This window comes from Astatotilapia calliptera, chromosome 3, assembly GCF_964374335.1.
Source record: "Astatotilapia calliptera chromosome 3, fAstCal68.1, whole genome shotgun sequence".
NCBI lineage: Eukaryota > Metazoa > Chordata > Actinopteri > Cichliformes > Cichlidae > Astatotilapia > Astatotilapia calliptera.
This window is the reverse complement of record NC_137424.1, coordinates 44,047,382-44,069,418: the sequence shown is the minus strand read 5'-3', so window position 1 is coordinate 44,069,418 and position 22,037 is coordinate 44,047,382. Positions and strand designations below refer to the sequence as shown.

General features: G+C 41.5%; 3 protein-coding genes across 6 annotated transcripts in view; 2 read left to right on the top strand and 1 right to left on the bottom strand.

Moving 5' to 3' along the window:
* The first annotated feature begins 1,948 nt into the window (after positions 1-1,948).
* On the top strand, positions 1,949-5,973 carry LOC113018892 (prostaglandin reductase 1-like). 2 transcript variants are annotated; one of them, XM_026162304.2, is made up of 10 exons: positions 1,949-2,019; positions 2,337-2,399; positions 2,554-2,679; positions 2,795-2,840; positions 2,965-3,024; positions 4,267-4,434; positions 4,738-5,011; positions 5,093-5,198; positions 5,543-5,661; positions 5,750-5,973. In XM_026162304.2, the coding sequence occupies exons 3-10, from the start codon at positions 2,574-2,576 to the stop codon at positions 5,858-5,860; spliced, it is 990 nt and encodes a 329-aa protein (XP_026018089.2). In that variant the 5' UTR covers positions 1,949-2,019; positions 2,337-2,399; positions 2,554-2,573; the 3' UTR covers positions 5,861-5,973. The 2 variants fall into 2 exon arrangements, with proteins under 2 accessions (XP_026018089.2, XP_080154550.1); XM_080298424.1 differs by lacking the exon at positions 1,949-2,019 and adding an exon at positions 2,050-2,171.
* Positions 5,974-7,554: 1,581 nt separating this feature from the next.
* Positions 7,555-12,011, top strand: LOC113018909 (thioredoxin-like). The gene is made up of 5 exons (XM_026162329.2): positions 7,555-7,880; positions 9,199-9,303; positions 9,513-9,578; positions 11,366-11,431; positions 11,719-12,011. Exons 1-5 carry the CDS (start codon positions 7,857-7,859, stop codon positions 11,779-11,781), a joined length of 324 nt encoding a protein of 107 aa, XP_026018114.1. The 5' UTR covers positions 7,555-7,856; the 3' UTR covers positions 11,782-12,011.
* The window catches only part of svep1 (sushi, von Willebrand factor type A, EGF and pentraxin domain containing 1), a 114,946-nt gene continuing 104,599 nt past the window's right edge, over positions 11,691-22,037 (bottom strand). For 2 of the 3 annotated variants that reach the window (XM_026154511.2, XM_080298422.1), the window contains exons 40-49: positions 21,873-22,028; positions 21,333-21,396; positions 20,793-20,969; positions 20,521-20,697; positions 19,439-19,615; positions 18,140-18,310; positions 16,798-16,893; positions 15,600-15,695; positions 14,327-14,420; positions 11,691-12,310 (exon numbers count right to left, since the gene is read on the bottom strand). In XM_026154511.2, coding sequence (XP_026010296.2) covers positions 12,280-12,310; positions 14,327-14,420; positions 15,600-15,695; positions 16,798-16,893; positions 18,140-18,310; positions 19,439-19,615; positions 20,521-20,697; positions 20,793-20,969; positions 21,333-21,396; positions 21,873-22,028 — 1,239 coding nt within the window. In that variant the 3' untranslated portion in view covers positions 11,691-12,279. The remainder of the gene's footprint in view (positions 12,311-14,326; positions 14,421-15,599; positions 15,696-16,797; positions 16,894-18,139; positions 18,311-19,438; positions 19,616-20,520; positions 20,698-20,792; positions 20,970-21,332; positions 21,397-21,872; positions 22,029-22,037) is intronic. The other variant, XM_080298423.1, reaches the window with a different exon arrangement.

The window sequence follows — 22,037 nt, the reverse complement described above, 5'->3', positions numbered from 1 at the left end:
AATTTAAAGTGGAAAAAAATATTAATATATAATCTTTTTATTGCACTTTTGGGGCAGGACCATTTTTGGTCCCCAGGGCTCTAAAGGGATGCATTTTTAAGGGCCATCCAGGGTTAACAACTATGTTTTTTATATTTATCAATCTAAAAAAATAAACATTTTGTCTGATTTGATGTTACAATTAAAAAAGTGTTTTTATCTGAAGAGTACATAAATATCTGGTTTCAACTGTATATTTGATGATGTTGGTGTTTGGCTTGATTGTCAGAGGGAGAGAGAGGAGCAGAGATGAACAAGAGCAGGTGAGACACACATGTTAGTCAAATGGTTGTTTACCAAAAGTATCACCGTATCATAGGTCCTCATGTATCTTGTACCTAGTGTTTCTTTTTAGGTTTGTTATTTTTCAAATTCTATATTTATTAAGTTCTGCAGGCTTGTTTGCACAACAAGGCTAAATAATTATATAAACTTTTCTCAATCTAAATATTGTACTTTGGTAGAATTAAAAAATAATTGTAGTGCAGGTCTATGATGATTTTTAGTGCTACTATCATCTAGTTCTGTTTCTGATTCTGTCTTGGTTAAGTCCTCAGTAGTCCTGATTTTGAACTGTTGTAGTCCTGTTTTAATACCGGATCAGTTCTGGGTCTGATTGAATTGGGGTTTAGTCCTCGTGTCTTGATACAGCCCTGACTTTGTTCTGCCTTGCTGCTTAATTAAAAACCTAGCTTAAGGTGTGATATATTGATATATATTTTTTCCTATATGAAGTCATTCTTTTTTGAACAAAACTCAAAACAGAGCCTATTGATCTCAGTCATTTCTACCCCCCCCCCCCCCCCAAAAAAAAGAAAAGAAAAAAATCCCACATGCATACCACCCTTTAGGGCTAAGCCCCGGGTGTTTCAAATGTCTGGCTCCGCCTCTGAGCAACATGGATGAGTCAGTTGGGCTTGTGAATCATGATTCATGAGTCAGTAAAGTGATTCTCGAGTATTGAACGATTCGTTCATGATTCGCGCATCACTACACAGATCAGTCCACATGTTCATGGCAGCTACTTTTTTATGGGCTATGCTGAGCAAACCTGGATGCAGCAGGAGAAGCTTCAGCTCAAGAGATTGTTTGATTCTACACTGATTTGGTGAGTAAATATTTACTCTTACTCAGTTTATAAACTTCCTAGCTGGCCAGTGTTAGCCTAGCGTTCATATCACTAATACCCTGTTTACATGCTGCCTCTCAGCTCATGTTACTTAAAAATTAACCCTACAGCGTTAAAAACCTTATATAAAAATCTCTCAGTGAAATGTATTGTTGTTCGTTTATAATGGAAAAGTGAGATTTGCAGCCATTAGATAAGAGCCTAAACTCTTCCTGAATGTGCAGCTGTTAACGTCAAATCTTAACATAAGCAAACTGCTTTTAGATTTAACCAATATTTCATTTGTTAAAAACTGTGCTTAGATACGAGTTTTATTGTGAAAGTGAAACGCCGTAAAACAGATTAGTGGCCTGGTAAATGGTAAAATCTAGTTTGGCTTTATATTTGAAAATAAAGTTATTAGCTTGTCCTTCTAAAGAAATAACAAGGTAGCTTGTGTTAAATAGAAACACTGCCACATGCTTTACCTGGTCATTGGCCTTATTAGAAACTTAATATATTGGAAGCTAGCTTTTAATAAGTATGTGATAATTACATTTAATTTAGGTGGTCTCTCTTTTCTTTGCCTAAAGTGTTTGGAAAAAAGTAGTAGAAGACATCAACTTAAAGAAAGGGAGACAAAGGTGAGGTTTTCAGGGCACCAGAGAAAGTTTTTGGCAGACTGTAAACCATCAATGGTGGATAATATGCTTGTAGGAGCCATATGAGTTGTTCCTGTTTGACTAAGTGGGTTGGTTTAAATGGACTCACTGTATTGGTGCACGGGTGTGGGGCGTGTCTCATGGGTGTGGTAGATGATAAATGTGGTTGCACTCACCTGTTCACGCCACCTGATGTTGATGAGCAGAAAGGTAGGGTGAGCATGAGGCAAAACTTTCTGTTGGCCGCAGCTTGAATGATTTTGATGTATTTTAACTGGAACTTAATGGTTTTTGTATATTTGTGCACTAATTGATACCATAGACCAAGTTGTAATTTGACATAGTAGTTAGTGCAGTTATTGGTGAGTTGCAGTTATTTGTTTGTGCAATCTGTGCATTTGTTTAATAGTTAATCCCAGGCACTGATTTGTATATTGGACAGTTGCATGTGGAATAAAAGGAGCAAATGGTACAGAAGTGTATTTTATGTGTTTATTGTTGCGTGTCATCTGTGTCCTCATGTTTAGCCTGCCGCGGCCATTGGTTGGTTGAGCCGCAACAATGCTGACGTGAAGTCTGGATAAATAAAGGTAGTACCACATACACAGTATTACACCGAGTAAATGTGTAATAAAAATAGTTATTCTTTAGCTTTTTCATTAAACTTGTATTTGCACAGTTCTGGATGACACAGCATTTCTGTCCTTTGAGTTTGATAACACTAAAGGAAAATCTTTTTTGCAGCTGCCATAAAGAGAAGAATCATGGTCAAAGCTAAGTCATGGGTAATGACTAAGTATTTTGATGGCTTCCCAAAGAAAAGCAACTTTGGGTTGAAGGTGGAGGAACTCCCTGAGCCCAAAGATGGAGGTAAGGCGAGTTTGTTTCTTCTCTTTACTTATGGCTTGAGCAGGAATGCATGCTCTTTAGTGTTTCTTAAAAATTACACACGTAGCGCTTTAAATGTGTGCGCTTCTGTTTGCAGAGGTGCTACTGGAAGCGGTGTTTCTCAGTGTTGACCCATACATGAGGTGGGAAGAGAACAGAACAACTTATTTCAGTTATTTTCATTATAATTAAGACTTCTGATAAAAATACTTTGTTGTTCTCAAAAGCTAAAACATATCCTCTATAACACATTGCTGGTCTCAACAGGTTGTTCAGCAAAATCAGCATGAAGGAGGGAGATGTGATGATTGGAAGTCAAGTAGCCAAGTACGAAACACAAATGGTAAAATGGCCTGTATTTGTATAGCGCTTAGTCCCTAAGGACCCCAAAGCACTTTACACTACATTCAGTCATCCACACATTGGTGATGGCAAGCTACATTGTAGCCACAGCCACCCTGGGGCGCACTGACAGAGGCGAGGCTGCCGGACACTGGCGCCACCGGGCCCTCTGACCACCACCAGTAGGCAACGGGTGAAGTGTCTTGCCCAAGGACACAACGACTGAGACTGTCCAAGCCGGGGCTCAAACCAGCAACCTTCCGATTACAAGGCGAACTGCCAACTCTTGCCACGATCACCCACACACTAACGGTCGGAAACTCCTTTTATCTGTTGTGATGTGATTGTGATGTGTACTGAAAAATGAAACGGCGATCATCTGCTGTTTATTACCAAAGCTATGTAGAAGCTATGTTGTAAGGCTCTACATAGATTCAGTGGAGAAGCATAGATCAGGTAAAGAGTTCAGAAAAACTCTGAGCAAAATGCTGGAAAATTGATGTGGGTGAACTGATTTGCAGTTCTACACTGATTAAAGCAGTCAGTCAAAAACAGTGGACTAACGAAAACAAAGGAACTACAACAGAGCACATTACCGAGGCTGCCATCCATCTTCAATAATATTTGCTTACAGTTTTTGATGATTGAACCTAAGGTGAATTTAGATAAGTGCTCAGATTCATTTTAGTGTGGCTGTTGAGTAAATTGCACTTTAACCTGATGACCTTCTTTAGCAACACTTGCCAAATTATTGCTTTGTACTCAATGTACCTGCCACTGGGACGAACTTCAAGACAAACGCAATAAGTCCGACTGCAGTACCTTCACAGTCCACCAGGGGTGCTTGGTCCACACTTTGGGAATCACTGCTGTGGGCCGGCTATTTCCAAAAACAAGGCTGCCCTCTATTGGCCAGGAAAAAGAATACAACATTAAGGCACTGGCTTTATTTTCAGACCTGGAATTTACATCTCTTTTTAGAGGCTATGATAGACAGACTTGACAGATATCTTATAATAAAAGATCTATAGATATTAAAAAATGTTCCTGTTACTGTCTTTTGGGTATAAACTGTTTCTTACACCCAGACAGTATAAACACTATGTGTATAGAGTCATACTGTCTATACTCTAGTGTCAGTGAATCTCAGATGGTTTAGCTCAGACGGAGGTGACCACAGCTGACCAATCACTTGGTTGACAGATGCTTTTATTTTCTTTCCTTTAGAGTGATCCAGAGTAAACATCCAGGATTTCCTGTGGGAAGCCACGTTGTGAGTAACAGCGGGTGGAGAACCCACACGCTCAGTGATGGGACCGGCCTCACTCCCATCCTGCCTGAGTGGCCTAAAGATGTGTCCCTGTCTCTGGCTCTGGGTGCCATCGGGATGCCCGGGTAAGACAGATTTAAGTCACCTGCATGGATCATATGAATTTAGCATTTTAAAGTTCATTTGCTCTTAGTTCACAGCTAAAAGTGCTAATAGACAACAGAGTTAGTAATAAGCAGAAATAGCCTTTTAAGAAAAAGTAGGAATTTCCAGGTGTTTTCTCTTGCTTGTGAGCTGAAGTCATTATACATGCACTAATTAATTACCTTTTTAAAAAAATTAGTAATTAGAGTTTATATGAAGCCCAAAGAGTTTTAAGTCCAAAATGAAACAAAACAGCTGGATTCACTGTTTCTGTTTCTCTGCAGAGTGACGGCTGTTTATGGGATAGAAGACGTGTTGGGTCTAAAGGAGGGTGAGACCCTGCTGGTGAACGCTGCAGCTGGAGCGGTGGGCTCCGTGGTGGGACAGATCGCCAAGATCAAGGGCTGTAAGGTGGTGGGCTCGGCAGGCTCTGATGCCAAAGTGGTTTTTCTCAAAGAGCTGGGATTTGATGAGGCCTTCAACTACAAAACTGTGGGTTCCCTGGAGGAGGCTCTGAGGAAGGCTTCACCTGAAGGATACGATTGCTTCTTTGAGAACGTGAGCAGTGGTGGTGCAGTTTCAAGCTTGCATGTAATATTTAATCACTGCTGAGCTCTTCTCTCGATCTTTGATTTTTAGGTGGGAGGCCCTTCTTCATTCATTGTCTTGCAGCAGATGAAGAACTGTGGAAGAATAGCTGTGTGTGGAAGTATCTCCACCTACAATGACAGTGAACCCCAGACAGGTGTGTTACTGCCCTAATTTACTTTTTATTTTCAAAACTCTTGAAGGTTTTCTGACTTTACCTTCAGACAGGATCTGCACCACAGCACAAGGAATATACATTTAAAGTAGTACTGCAAGAGGAAATCCTTCAAGTTTTAACAACCTTTCCATATTAGTGAAATTCAGTCAACACACTCACAGCAATGTCTCAGGTATTAATGCCTTTTTCCACTAGAGGGAGCTGCTGCACTGCTGAAGATCCCTAATAGCTGTGGCGCCACAAGACAGTCAAAGACATAAATTGTTGTTTCCTTGGAGTTTATGTTAAAGTCATATTTTTATTTTGAACTATCTTTCTTTTAGGGCTGTACCCCTATGTCATTATGATCATCAAGGAACTGAAGATGGAGGGCTTCTTGATAACCAGGTGGCAGCACAAGCACCCTGAAACCCTTAGGAGACTCTTGGCATGGGTGAAAGAGGTTAGTTATTTAGTTTTTATGATGCTGGATGATTTCCTTTAAGTAAACATATACACTTATTTCTGATCCGTTTAATGTGTGTGCACAGGGCAAACTGCAGTGTCGGGAGCACGTCACAAAAGGCTTTGAAAACATGCCGGCTGCTTTTATGGGGATGATGCGGGGAGAAAACATCGGCAAGGCCGTCGTCGCAGTCTGAGGAGAAACAAGAGTTCAATGCAAGAGAGCCAGCATTACTAATAACTGATATAATTTTAAACAACCTTACGTATGAATGACAGATTTAGTAATAAATTGTTATATTCACAATAAGCCACTGTGGTTTAGTCTGTTTTATAGCGATTGACTGAGACTGATAACAACAAATGATAAATGCACCCTGAAACACCAGCAGTGGTTGTTTAACTTGTTAGGTTTTGGTGATTTGCACAGTGCTGCCATCCTCATCGTCCAGGAGAAAGTGCGTCGCAGAGGGCAGTTTCACTGATGAAGAGAGAGAGAGTTGATGGCTCTGTGCACAGGATTCTTATTCTGTCACGTAAGCAAATCCCAGGGTAAGACGTGGAGCTCTGTAGCTGCTGCATTCATTCATCATTCCATGTGCTCATGTTTTAGACTGCAATTATTCCTGTTTGATCAGGAAACAGGCTGTATTTTTAGATGGCCATTAGAATTTCATAAGGTTGTGTTGAGGGTGAGCTCCATGGTTACACATGCTGCTGTAAATCTGTTATAGTCATTTATAGTACCAGGACTCTGTGCACCTACAGGGCTAAGAGTTTTCTATGCATCTGGGGGTCCTAGGCCTATATAGGCAACTGCCAAAACACTAATGAGTAATGGCACTCTGAAGAGAAGCAGTACTTTACAGTACCATACACCAGTCACAGAAATTATACAGATGTGATAAAACACATTAAATTAATACACAAAAAAACTGTTAGCACCACCAAATATTTTCTGAATATAGAGAAATTTTGATGCAAAATAAACCATGTTATTTGCCTCACATCCTGATATTATCATCATTACAGGTTAATGTATTTATTCAGACGGTTAGTGTGTGCGTGTCTCAAGTAAATGGTAAGTTATGAGAAGTCTCGCAAGAAGTTACTTTGTGGAGCTGAAAGCTCCTCACCTGTGAGGTCATCTGGAAAGAGTTTAATGGGAAATCACCGAGGAATGCAAATGTTTATATTTCCATACCAAAGTGCATAAGACTCACTGTTGCTACTTAACATTTGGTGCCTGGATTGAGGGAAAAAATAGAAATGTAAATGTAGTTGTAAAGCCAACGTGCTTTTGCTCTGCCTTTCTGCACGCACATATATAAATAACACTCATAGGTCAGCTCGATACATCCAGGGAAAAAAACCCCCAACTCTATTGTTGTGACGTGGTGACGTAATGACGAAAGATCATGTACGGGGCGTTACCTCCCGGCAGTGAATTTGAGCTACGCATACTCACTCACTTACGGTAAAGCTGGAATTTGTCAAGTCATCCTGACTTTCTTTGGTCAACCTTCGTTATTACAGTGAAACCGCAAAATTCAAGTACTACAAATATTTAAACATATAACAGTTACCAAGCTCTATAAATAAATCTAATAATGCTTGTATAAATCACATATAATAAAAAAAATCCTATATTAAATTTAAAACTTTTTTTTAGAAGTAGCCTATCAATAATTGTCTAAATACAAACATACAAAACTGTAAACACGACGTTTTTGTTGTGTATACGGTCTGATTAATCTTTTAGAAAAAATGAAGAAACAACATTTGTGACACATGTAAAGAAGATAAATGTCGAATGGCGGCTCTCTCACACCCTTTTAGGTAAAACCGTTCCTTTCAAAATAAACGTATTCATTGGGGGGGAAAGCGGTTTGAATACTCGATACGACACAAAAACAAACTATATATTAAGATAAATTCTGTGACGAATTAAATGATATTTTAAGGCGTTTTACAGACACGGCAAAGCCAACGCTTTAGTCGCTCAAACCTTGACCGAAACCTTGATTGGCTCTTATTTTGTAAATCACTGTACAGTGACTTCCGTTTGACCGGCCTTTTGACGGCTAACTGTACGCGCCTGTCATTAAAAGCGCGGCGTGTCTGCTTAAAATAGGGCATTCGGAAACTTGGTAGCTAGTTGTGTTCTCTGAGGCTTGTTCATCGGACGTTAGTATGGTTCGCGAAGTGAAAAACCTGGTAAGTTTGTTTACGCTGCTTTCTGCACTTTCTTTCCCTTTTTGAAATGCTGTTTTTACTGTCTTTTCACGCTCCGTGCTGTTTTTGCCGGAGCCGCGCGCATGTTTCCCTCTCGTGATTCATTCTCCATGTTAGCTGAGCCCATCTTGTGGAATTTTGTGGCGTTATCTTACAAAGTTAAGCATCGTTTTGGATTAAACCACTCTGTGTGTGTGACACATCTAGAGTAAGCGTGTATAGTTGCTTCTCTGATCGCTAGAATAACTGTAAATGGATGCAGCTAACCTTCACTATGAGTCTGCCGCACCCTTCCATCTTGTAGCGAGACGCGCACTCAGCGCTAGCAAAACTAGGGGAAAGTAAACTAAACTGTCGGCCACCTGAGTCGATTCTGACTTAAACCACGCTGCTCTAGCGTGAACTACGCCGCATTGATGGGTAGATAGTCCGGGGATAAGATGCTAAGGGCTGCTAGCACACGTAACAGCTCGGAGCTATCAAAGTGCTGGACAGCAGGCCACGCGTGTTCCCTGGGTGCTGCAGGATGGGTAGGTGTGGACGGCTGTTTGCTTTTCTCTCAGCCAGGACATTGCACTTTAGTGTTTATAGCCGCTGTTGGTGCCATGATTGCTTCGGAAGTGAACGGAGAGCGAGTTGTAAAGTATCAGGACAAGTGTTTTTATGGCTTCAAATCACGAATGCATCATGGGTTTTTATTTTTTTATTTTGTTTGTTTTTTTTATGGTGAAAACGCCATAAATAAACTCTGAAGCTTACAGAAAAATGTGAGGAAGCCTCGGAAAACAGCACTGCTATACTGGTTGATAAAGAGTTGGGAAGTGAAGCATGAGAGACGAGAATCCCCACTTTTTATTTAACACTCTACCTTTGTATTTTATACAGTCGTCAGGGTTTCATTTGCCGCGGCATAAAATATATTCAAGTGTATGGAATAACAGGAAATTCATTTCTGTAATGATCAGTCTTGCACGCAAAGGCACTAAACAAAAGGCCAAAAAAAACCTGATGTGTATCATTTGCTTCTGGTTTAAACCCTCAAGTAATGTGGTCATGTTTCAGCATACTGAAGTCTAAATTTACCAAACTGAAAGTGTTGTGCTGAAATCTGGATCCCGTGTGTTAAAACGGCATCAGGCAGTGTTCACGAGGGAAGCGGACAGCAACGCTTACACAAAACTGCATTTTTATTTATTTTTTAACATCTGAAATGTAGCTTTTTAGCTGTCGTAGTCTGGTAAATTATACTTGTGACATGTTTAAAAGCATGTCTGGTTTTTGTTTCTTCTTTCTTCTCTAGGAAGAGTTCCAGAGCATCCTGAAGGAAGCTGGAGACAAGCTGGTGGTGGTGGACTTCACAGCCACATGGTGCGGCCCCTGCAAACAGATTGCCCCACTGTTTGCTGTAAGTGGTGTGAACACAAATGCAAACCCTTGGTTGCTTCTTAAACACTTGTATTTGTGCGAAGCAGGAAAATGTATTTCACTTGGAAGACTCCATGGCAATTAAGTGGAAACAGAAGACTTGGATTGTTAGAAATTTCTCTATTTAACCTGCACCAGTTACATTCTGTACATGCATTTTGGTCAACTCACTGATTTCCTGTATTGCAGCAAATGGCGGCTGATGACGATAACAAGAACGTGATTTTCCTGAAGGTGGACGTCGATGAGGCAGAGGTAAGCCTGAGTTGGACTCTTTGTTTTGTTTTTTTGTTTTTTTAAATAATAATTTAATGAACTTTTCCACTTTCACATCAAACCCAAGACATATTTGAGCCTATGCCAGGAATCTGTGGTGACATAATCTTAGTGGGAGAGTTCTGAAGCACCTTGTTTGTACAGGTTTGTAGTTTTGACCTGGTGTGAGTCATTGTGAGCCATATACACAATCCCTTCACCAGGAACCACAGCTGGCTCATGTAACAACAAACCACGGTGCACAGGTTTTTGTAACCACAGCAACCTTTGCTTGATAATTGTTATAAACAGTAACTGCGCTGTTATGGAGGGATTGCAGCTTCTGGTAGGGTGGTGTATTGCAGCCACATGCGGTAACCCTCTGACACGCATGCTGACTCGAGGCCTGCGTTTACACATGCAGGGTGTTCCAGCCTCTGGCCAGACTCCATGTAGTGTCTGATCTGTGAAGCTGTAAACATGAGCCTTTGATGCCACGTCGGACCTGTTAAGCTGGAAAACATTATTTTATTTTTTTTGGCTAGTTTTAAATGAGGTCCCAGTTTTATTTTTCTACTCCTGGCTCTGTAATGTTAAAGCGGGTATCCAAAGCAAGCACCATTTACTTTCCAATGAAACCTTCTGTTTGCAAATCAGAAGAAAGCTGACTTGAACAGAGCTAAATTAGTTTGAGACAGTTGGGCGATCTGAGGCGCTACAACAAAGCTTAAAGAAAAAAAATCATGCTAAGCTAGTCTGGTTCTCCAACAATAAAAATATGGAGATGGGAATAACTGTCAATCTTCAATAAACTTCTCATTGTTAATTAATCTGACCTCTAAAATGTTTGGAAAGTCAGCAGATACACTGGAGCCCCTTTTCCATTAGTACCTACTCTGCACGGTTCACCACGGTTTTCACAAGGTCGCTTTTTTAGTACCTTCTCGCTCAGGGTTCCAAGCGATCCTAGCATGACGTCGTCACACTGCATGTCACCGATTGGCTGGTCAGTAGTATTGGCTGGTGAGTCATGAGAGCGTCTCATTCACGAAAATTAAAACCACTATTTTTGAAACCCGGCAACAAGGGAAATGGCTACAAAAATAACGCTGTGATCCCCGAGTCTGACGAAAAGCAACAGACCGAGCAGCAGGTATATTCTTGCTTCGATGGCTGCCTTTTTTGTAGCGTTCATGTCGCATATTAATTATGTCGTGGGATGCTCTGATGCATTGCTATGATGATGACAACGCACTTTAGGTAGTGCCACGAACGCCAATTGATCAGAGTCGAATGGAAACGGGGCTTAGAAGTACTGATGACCTTTTTAAAACGGAAGTAATTGAAATGGATTCAATTTAAATTTCAGTGAAGCTGTAAATACTTTGGCTCTTGAGAAATGTTGTCACCTGCGTGTGACTTTGTTTTCATGTTGCCAGATCATTAACCAGCATAGGTTTCTAGGTCCGTAAAACGAGTCACTGCCTGCTGGAACAAATCCAAGCGTACTCGGGTGACCGTCCATCAATGGCTGCTTGTTTTTGTACAGACCGCAGTCATAAACAAACCTTGCCGTTTGTTGTAGTTTAAGTCTGTAAAAGTCAAATTAAGAGTAATTTTTTTTCCAGAGGTGAAACGGGCAAAGCAGAGGTCCGATTCAGGCAGGCTGAGTCTCGGGCACTCTGTAATGAATTTGTTTTCATGTTTTGGCCTGAACTGCCCACATGTGGGGAGACATTAATATTTATGACAGTCGGTTCATCTGATGTTTTTGCTTTGTCTTTCAGGATGTGAGCTCATCTTGTGGAATCAGCTGCATGCCCACCTTCCACTTTTACAAGAATAACCAGAAGGTAAGTCGGAGTGTTTTTAAGTGTTTCTTTTTGGCTAATTCACAGACCAGCTCAGAAAAACCGCTTTAATTTGTGCTGAAATCACTCTCTCCTCTTTGTTTTTGGAACTGTTAGTACAAAAGCTTACATTTAAATCTGCTAAAAGCTAGTTGCTAAATCAGCTGGCTGGAGATTGTTTAATATTACTTGATGGTCTTCCTCTTTTTGCCAATGAATTCTAAGATTGCTCAGTAAATGGAAAAATGTGAATGTTTAATGATTTTATTTTTTTAACCCTCTTCTTTCAGGTACACGAGTTCTCTGGTGCCAACGTAAACACGCTAAAGGAAAAAGTAGTAGAGCTGAGATAAGAAGTCCAGTTGACACACCCATGTTGTAAAAGGAGGAGGAAAAATGCCTCACAGTAGAAGCTGTTACCCTCTGTACATTCCTCATATCTATGAAGTCTATCCCAAACAGGCAATAAAATATCCACATATCCCATAATAGTTTAGTGTGTCTGTGTTAACAACAGGATGAAATACTCCTTTGTATGTCAATGTGCTCGACAAGGTGGTTTTAATAAATGAACTGCAATTAACTCAACAGGCTTTGATGGTATTTTATGCTTTAATAAAAATGTGAGAATAGTTTACACATATACAATGGACCATCACAGCAATAGTTTGTACACATCGTACAAGTATATAGCAGCATATGTTTAATACTGTTGAGTCTCTATATGAAAAAATACAGCTTTATCTTACAAAATCGTTCTTGCTTTGCGGAGAGATGAGTGAATCGTTTACGAGTGTTGGTTGACTATACAAGGATTCCCTTCATAACGTGATTCACACAGAGCCGAAACTTTAGAAATGATAAGGTCCTGGCTTCCTCTTCCTGCAAAAGGAAGAAACTGTCATTAGCTGTGGAAACGCATCGTAACTCTGTGAACAAAGGTCTGGATGCACTCAGTGGGGATAAATTAATTATATGAATTTTTAATGGGAGCATTATGCTTTGGGCTCGCAGTAAATCTTTGTGTTGCACTACACCCATCCATTCATATAACAGTTTATTGGCACCAACCAACAGATACAACTGGCCACATACAGCCCACTTTGATCTTAAGTGGGCCTTACCAGTGAAATTTTCCCATCAGTGAAAATAAGTTTAACTACACATTTTATCCCTGAGATATCCCAACATATATTAAAGTGCAGTTTCCACAGGATACAATAATGCTGCTGTATTAACTGAGAGCATGGCTGGGCTTAAATCGGAAGAAATTAATGTAAAAAGTATGGAGCTCGTTGATTGGACACAAAGTTTGTGGGAAAACAGGAACTTTTCTGTCATTTATCTGTTACCTCACTGCTTTTGTACAGTATCAGTGGCCATCGATGATCTATCAGCAGGAAAAACTGAAACTTACGGCCAGAAATCCATACTATGAAGCAGTGCAGGTTTACCCTCATGGATTAGAACAACATCCACATTTCCACACTTCTAGCTCTTTCTTTGTGCTTTCTGTTTAGCATGTGACTAAACGACTGCTTAACTCTGACTGTAAATGAGTCACTGGAGCTCTGGTGGACTTCCAGGAGGTTACAGCAGACTATCCATGGCTGATATTCTGGGGAATCTAATTCAGAAGTCAGTGAATCATAGGAAAAACTAAGCTATCCCGTTGCGCACAAATCAAATGTAACTTTTGCAAGTTTAAGGACACTTTTTTGTTTCTAAAAAGGAGATCGGCTTGTAATATTCTGCCAGCAGTAGCAGTCACTCAGCTGTTAAGAGCTGACTGGCTCCTGTTAGTGGATGATTTGTGAGAAGCCTCAAGACTTCTCCTATTTGGTCACCTGTTGGTTTCACTTTCTGATCAACCACAGTTTGAAAGGTTTGAACACACATCCTCCAACTTGAAAGATTTCAAATACCAAGTACATGTTGAAATGTAACCAAGTGGGTTTAAGTTGCCAAAGATGTCATTTTACATGCAAGTAGCTTTTTCACTTGTCTTATGATCAGACATGCAAAGTTATGAACTAAATAACTGAGGTTGTCTGAAGTTCCTGGGTCCAACCGGCCTGCTGTAAAAAAGGATGTTTTATTCTCGCCCCTCAGAGGATGAATAACAATATCTTAGTGGTCCTCAGACTTTTGCTCTAGCACCACCGTCAGGCTGAAATCAGGTCAGTTCTACTGCTTGATGGCGACAAAGCCATTCCTATCATCTGTGCAGAGCTTCTAGCACGACTGTAAACCTTTAGCACAGGAAACACACTTATTAGAGTGCAAAATGAGCATGGTGCTGGAAATATTCCTCAGAAATTTTGGTCCATATTGACATGAGAGCATCACACAGTTGCTGAAGATTTGTCAGCTGCTCATCCATTCACTGGACTGGAGACGGTAAAGGTGATTTGACTACAGTGAACTCGTTGTTTTCAAGAAAGCAGTTTGAGATGATCTGAGCTTTGTGATGTGGTGCGTTATCCTGCTGCAAACATCCATCAGAGGATGGGTACACTGTGGTCATACACAGGTGGACATGGTCAGCAACAATACTCAGCCAGGCTGTGTTTAAAGCAGCTGGTACTCAGCGGCTCAAAGTGTGCCAAGAAAATAGCCTGAAGTGCTGCTGTAGCCCGTCTGCTTCAACCTTCGACGTGCTGTGCTATCAGAGATGCTCCTCTGTGTACTTTGGTTGTAATGAGTGGTTATTTGAACGACTGTTGCTTCCTATCACCTCAAAGCAGTCTGGACTTTGTACCCAGACATCAACAAGGCATTTTCACTCAGAGAACTGCTGCTCACCGGATATTTTCTCTTTTTTTGGTCTTTTATCCTGTCTGGAAGTTTGATAATGTCTAATATGTCACGAGTGTGTGGGTGTGTGTGTCTAACCACCTGGAGCAGTTGTGTCCGATCCAACCTGAAGGGCAGCTACACCTGTTCGGCCTGATGCATCTGCCTCCGTTCTGGCAAGCTGACGTACACACAGCTGTGGTCACGCAGAAAGACAAGAGACAGAAATCGTCAGTACGGTGTCTGATGAGGAAACCCAACAGATAATTGTTGGAGGAAATGTATCTTTTATAACCATGAAGTCAGCTCGCACTATAAACATTAACACTGCTGTGACAGCTCACTCTGAGCAATAAAGATGTTTGTCTAACAGTGCATGTGCAGGACTCGTTTCAGTGTTCAAGCTTGTGTTACTCAGGAACATTGTACATGTATGTATGATGTACGTAACACAGTCACAATAAAGTAATGTGATATTTATTATATAGCATTATTGTCACTTTGACCTTCAGATCAATCAGTTGACGTTGAAGGAAAGGTCAGAGGTCAAATGGGGTATAATATGTTTAAATCTTTACAAGCCACTTTATATATGTTGGCAATACAACAAGTTCCTAAGTTTTGAGGCTTTTTGTGATTTTTTGGCCAATAAATCAATAAGTTGATGTTGAAGAGCTCGATGGATGTCAGCCCGATTTTAATGGATTACTAACATGACCCCACTCTACACCACTACGTTTTATCAGAATTCACTCAAACTTTTTGAGCTACCGCGTTTACACACAGACTCACTCACGCAAGCACTACGAAAACCACAACTTCCTTGGTGGAGGTCATAAACTGACGTATATCCAACTGTAGGACGTTTGTTATAAAGCCTTCGTAATCATGGCAATGCTTCTTTAGTTTCCTTGTACGGCTCTTGCTAAATTTTGGTGTCTGATGGTGTTCCCTTCATTCTGAGTTGCTACGACTGCAGATATGCACGTTAAGGACGACCGTATATATGACACTAAACTGAGCTAGCACGTGACAATAAATGTCACCCTGGAGGTTTTCCAGTGAGATTATAGGAGAATGGCCTATAAGTGTGCAAAGCAGTAACAAAACAAACACACAGCCCATAATTATGCTAGTTTGTTACCAGGTATAAAATTTTCCACCACAAATACTTACAGCAGACAGATCACCAAATTAATAATAGCTTATATATAAGCAGGTTACTTATTAACAATAAATAGACAACTACAGGAGGCAGAAATCCTCTGGGCTAAGTGTTGCTAGGATGATGATGATCCTGCTGTAATGGGAACCCTGCTGAGATTTACTTGCGTACATCGTAAGCACTGAACGCTTCACTGACACATGAACTCACCGGTGTGGCAGCGCGTGCCCGACCACCCGGTGGGACACTCGCACTGGTAAGGGGCCACGCAGCGCCCTCCATTCAGGCACGGCAGGATGCAGATAGCTATTATGAAAAGGAGAGGAGAGCGTTAGGAGGCAGGTATTTAAGATCACCATGAACCTATCTCTTTGAAACCATCTCAAACATGCGGTCAGCGTGGAGCTTCAGCGTGTTGACATCATATATATAAAGTGGACAAAAAACTAGATGAAGAGGTCAAAAACTGCAGCATCACTTATACTACAAGAAATGAACTTAATGTTCTGGCTTGCATACTTTATCTAGCCCTGTAAGAGTTTAGCATGTTAGCATGGTAGCATTTGCTAACTAGCACTAACACAGTGGAGCTGAGGCTGATGGTCGGTCAGGTAGTTTTCCAGGTATCTGTTCTTAAATAATAAAATCAAAATGTCTTGATGATGTTGCTAGATGAAAGGTTAAGGGTGCTCCAAAGCTCCTCTTGCCCAACAGCTGGGTTGGGCTAAACACTGATGGTATGCAGATAGGATTTCCAAATGACTTGAAACTGATCATCAGGAGAAAATTAATGTCAGAAAAAACCTTCATGGCAATCCATCAAATAACAGCTTAGCCATTAAAGCCATTTCATCTTTATTAATCAGTATGTTTAAAAGCCTTCTGATTAATTCCAGTGTGACTGTTTCACAACGATTGTTTTGGTTTTTGGTGACTCATTGCTCTTATAAATATATATATATATAACTTGTAGTTTAGGTGAACATGCGACAAATACCATTCTCTCTGTTTTTCAATCTTTTCCACCGTGGGACATTTTGAAAATCAGTCCACAGCCAGATTATGTTATGTAGCAGGGTTAGGTTTGGGTGATTTTTACAGGAAGTTGGCCGACAGCTGTGAGCTGCATGCAAGAATTTCTTGTGTAAGACTGTCATACATGTTTTTTCTTGCACCACAATTTCTGTCTTATGTCTTCTGATTAAGTACTGGTATCACATAAAATGAGAGAAACATCTGGACTGTCTTGTTAAACCAGAGAGAATTCATTTTTCAGCTACAAACAGACACTTCTCTGTGCTCCAGTGTCTGCAAAAAGTTAGCCTTTGTTTGACCATAAAACACTGAGGATCACGATCAGGGCGTGAAAAGGGAGAATTAAACATGTTTACGATTATTAAATACTTACGCTCCTCACAGAGGCGACCCATCCAACCCTCGGGGCAGGAGCAAGTGTTGGGCCGCTGACACACACCTCCGTTCTGACACTGTAGCCAGCACACCGCTTAGGGAGAGGACACACAGACACACGGACAAAGATATCAAATTAAGGTCAGAGAAATGGTTCCTGTAACACAGAGTTACTATTCTGTGAGCATATCTCACAAAGCCAGACGTGCAGCTATACAGTGAAGAAGACACTCAACAAAAATGGCCATTTAACCTCACGCACACAAACAAATGAAGTGCAAACACATCAGGACAGCAACAGTGTGTGCAGGGAGGCAGGAAAGAGCACAAACTCAGCAGCTGTTCAGGGAAGCTAAGCCTGGATCCAGCCTTTGTTTTCATATTTTATATGCAAAACATCTGAACGGTCATTTGAGTTTCACACAGGGATTCAGGGTGGAGCTCAATCAGTTTGACTGTCTGCTTTAGTATCTGTACTTGATCAACAGGAACCTGATTTCAGGCTGATATGATTGTTTTCATGTTTTTTCTTTCAAATGTGACCTTTTTTTTATTGATTTTAATAACCCTTTTCTTTATTTTATGTACAGCACTAAACAAATTTTTTTCAGAGTGACGTTTATTAAAGAGCGTAACATCGTAATTCAGTTGCAGACAGTGATGACAGATTGGTAACTATCGTGTGAATGTGATAGTGTGGTGAAGTATTTGTTTCTCATTCAAATGCAGCGCAGTCATAAAACTGCCTGCAGGTCATATCTTTGTTCTGCTTGTGCCGACTGAGAAAAGGAATTTCCCAATGTCTAAATTCCTGGATCCTGTTCAGCTGACACTCCCATCATACCACAACTGTGCGTGTGTGATTCATGTTTACTCAGAATAAAACTGTAAACTGAACTGTTTCTTAAACTCCTGAAGATGTTACGCCAAAGCTTAATCTACAGATGTTCTACATGCCCGATTTCCCTTGAAATAATTTAATTATTTAAAGGAAACCCCGTCATACAAAGGTGTTTTTCTTGTTTAAGGGTGAGGTTTTTCTTCCTGGATCCAGGCTTCTGAAAGTATTTGCACATAAACTTCAGGGCGAGCTGTCAGAGCAGAGCCTTTGGTGAAGACAAAAAACACCCCCACAAACCTGCTTCTGCCGCTTCCATAGACTGTACCCATGCAACCAGAGTGCAAGCACATACGTGTTAATGACCTTCACAGATTAAAATCTCTGTTTCGTAAGCAGCAGTAGGTAAGGGAAGAATTCAAAAGCTGAGAAGCTGCATGGCAGTAAGAGTTACAGGATAAGTCAGCTGAAGCAGGGAGTCTCCGTTTCACGTTCGCTCTACCTCTGCATGTGGGAGGCGGCGTCCAGGTGCCGTTCTCCAGACACCTGCTCCTTCCAATGCCTTCCATGGTGTAACCGCCATAACACGAGTACACCGCCACGTCCCCGAACTGGAACACCGCCCCCCGCACCACCCCGTTGGCCACATGGAGTGGGGGGCCACAGGACACCCCTATGGAACGACCCACGAGTTATTCACTGCTACCCCCGTCTACAAACACTGCTGCTTTGCCTCTTTAACGACACGTTTGCACCAATCTGACTGTAAAGTGAACCCAGACTGTAAAATTTATTGCGCTGTAACATTTCTGTCCATCCCCATATGTGAGTACAAAGTGTGCACCGCAGAGAGAAATCTGTGCTTATTAAATTAAACCCAGTGTGTTTCCTGCACCCCCCCAGTAGCCCCGGAGACAGTGATTTTCATGCAACACATCCAAATGTGTCAAACAGTTCAGTGTTGGTTTGATTTGGTAAAAGCCCCTTACTGATAATCCCCCTGAGGACAAAAATGGACTCGGATAAACATGCACGTAGGAGACAAACCCCCCAAAACAGCATGCAAACACATACAACGAGCCACAGCAACATGAGCACTGCTGTGCTGCATATTCAGGACAACTGCACATGAGAATGATCAAAGGACAATCTGACAAAGGTTGCCATAGAAGCCGCAGAGGTGCCCGTAATTAGTTCAGCACACAGGAGCCGACGCAGTGTTTGAAGCAGCCTCATTTGTTTTGATAAAAGCTCAGTGAGACAACAGAGAGACAGCGCTTCACCTGAGACATGCAAGTGTAGAGAAGCACAACAAGACAAGGGGAGCATGCGAAGATGTGCAGTGTTAAAATCACAGTGTTTCGACAAGCGAGTATAGTGACATCATTTAATCGCTGAGTAAATCACATGATCTCACTGGAAAAAACTAAACTTAGTAGCTTTACTATGATATAACAGAAAGGTTTACATTAATGGTACAAAGGAACTAAACCTGTGTAGTTCAGAGGTAACACACAGTGACAGTAACATGAAAATTACAAGCAGTAAACTTCCTCTTTAATGAAATAATTTACGAACTTAATCATTTAGTTTCCTGCTAACAAACGTGACATACTTCGCATATTTATTCACTTTGAAAAGAGTCGTTCAAATGAAATCACGTTTTTCTGCTTTGTCACATTTATTCAATGCCACCTCACAAGCACGTGATTCCTTACAGATTAAAAAGCTGCTACAACAACTGAGGAGACTTGAGTAAACAGAAGAGATTCATCTTCTCTTTAAAAATAACAATACCTACGTTCACACACAGAGCTGATGGGGCTCCAGGTCTGGTCTGACCTGCAGGTGATGGTGCCGCTGCCTTTCACCTGCTGACCTTTGGGGCAGGTAACGCGGACCGACTGTCCAACACCAAACTCCTGCTGGACTCTGTCCCCGCTGCTGTTCCAGCCCGGAGGAGCCGGGCAAGACTTGGCTGCGAGAGACAGAAATGATGGATATGCTTTTAAAATTTGTGATGCCAGCTGATGTAGTTCGTGTATCAGCAATACAACAGTATAAGTCCTTAGTCGTTTACAGTCACAGTGTAGCACAGAAATAACATGTACTAGTAAAGACTGCGACACTGTGACAGAATGATAGATGCAGATTAAACTGAGGCATTTAAATCGTTCTACTACACAATACTAGCATAGCAATGTAACACTAGGGCCCACAAATGCTACAAAACTGTGTTGTGAATGCTACACTTCTTTACACCCCCCCCAATACATCAATAAAATCCACCACATCTACATATCTATATAACGTCACTGCACAAAAGTCTGGTTATTTTGAGACCATGGAGCAATCCTGTCACATCATCTGTTGCAGCTTAACAAACTGACAAAATGCAGCACTGGCATTATGTCATGTGTATTGCACAATAATCTGTACGTACACCAGCCATCTATGAGTGGTCAGTGGCTGCTGCACTTCTCTTTTCCACATTTGTAAACGAAATCAAAAGCTCAAGTCACTGTCATCTAATTTCTTCTATTTTTCACTATTACTATTTTCATACACCATGTTTTGTTTGTTTTCTTTTTTTGTGCCAACAGAGATAATGAATAAGTCTGAGAGACATGTATGTGGAAGTGTCAGTCATGACATAAGACTTCAAAATCAGCACATTCCAACAAACTGCAGCCAGATTACGAGGAGCTGAATGGGTGACTTCTTGTCACAGGCTGTATTGTGAAACAGATGAAGAAACTCAGTGATGTTGCAAAGAATTCTGAAAGGCCTCTGTGTTAGAAAGCGAATGATACCACAGGCTGCCACGTGGCAGGAAGTCAGAAAGCAAGCCAGTAAAGGTTCTTTCGAAAAACGTGTCCTCACGTTGGCAGGCGGGGAAAGCGGAGCTCCAGGCGTTGCCCCCTATGCACACCACCAGAGGATCTCCCACCAGGTTGTAGCCGTTGTCACACTGGAACTTCAGAGCATGCCCAGTGTTCAGGCTGAGTTCCTGCACTTTACCGTGCAGCATCTGTTTGGGGCTGATGCAGCCTCTGACCACTGACAAGACAGAAAGACCACAGGGATGTGATGTCAGACGTGTTTGATGCACAGACGTCCTTTCACTTCTTTTGCTCACTGTCTGCCCTCCATACCTTCACACGTAGGCACCGGCAGGCTCCACGTGCCATTGTCCAGACAGGTGAGCGTCTCTGGGCCGACCAGCTGCAGCCCAGGATCACACACATAGGTGACATTGTCCGGGCTGGGCTCACCCGCCGGTTGTGCATTTTGTACTGTGGGAGGAGCCCCACATGATTGCAATGAGGACGCTGTGAAGAAAAGGGTCAAAGGTGCGGTAGTGTTAAAGTACAGTATATGTATCTGCTGTAGCACATTGCAAAACATGAACTCTTTACCCCTTGAAAACCTGCTAAGTGTAAACCTTGAAACTCTTATATGAACTGAGTGGTTTCTGGCCTGCTGTCAAAACAACATCACTGCATGTCCATCAGAAGCTAGTGAGGGCTACGCTTGGATATCTGTTTGTGTGGGATATCTTTGTGTCAATAAACTTTATGGATGTTCCAAAGTTTAGTAGAGGGAAAAAAGATCACTGATTGAACATTAAGATTAAATATCCGATATTATCACAAGCATGGTGCCTCCTTGTCTGCCTCTGTGCACAAACCCACCAACACACACTGGCTGCGTGCCGCTCCACGTTCGGTCTCCCTGGCAGATGTGGGTGGAGTCTCCCTGTGACAAAAAGGGGAGAAGGATATTTGATGGTGTACACACAGAAATGCGTACATCCATAATATTGACTTTTTCCACTGTAGAATGAAGTAATGTTATTGTGTGAGCGTTATCAAGCCAGTCAGCGGCTTCTACTCTTCGTGTGCATTAAAAAAGGCCGTCATTGTATCGAGTGTCCAAACTGGGCAGTGCAGAGTATCAGTTTATAAAGAAGACAGTGACTCAGCTCTTTCTATTGGCTCAGTTACTGTGCACACCTATTGATTGCTGAAGAGAAGTCACATGACTTTCTGTAATCTCATTGTTAGCCATTAGTGCAGTGGGTGCATGCTGTTTAAAGGCTGAGTGTGGGAAAGCAAGAGGAACACAGGAGCTGAGTGGTCATTTGTTATGTAGTTTAGGACCAACTACATTTGTTTTTCCACATAAAGAGATGCCAGACGAAAAAAAGCAAAACTTGACTGGATGAGTTTTACCTTCATGTCAAAGCCAGGCAGACAGGAGTACATGACAAAGTCTCCATAGTTGTAGCTGTCCCCCTCTACGATACCGTGAAGAAGAGGAGCAGGCTTCTCACACATCACCATCTCACAGGAAACCGATGAGATACTTGGAGACCAGCTTCCACCGACCTTATCACA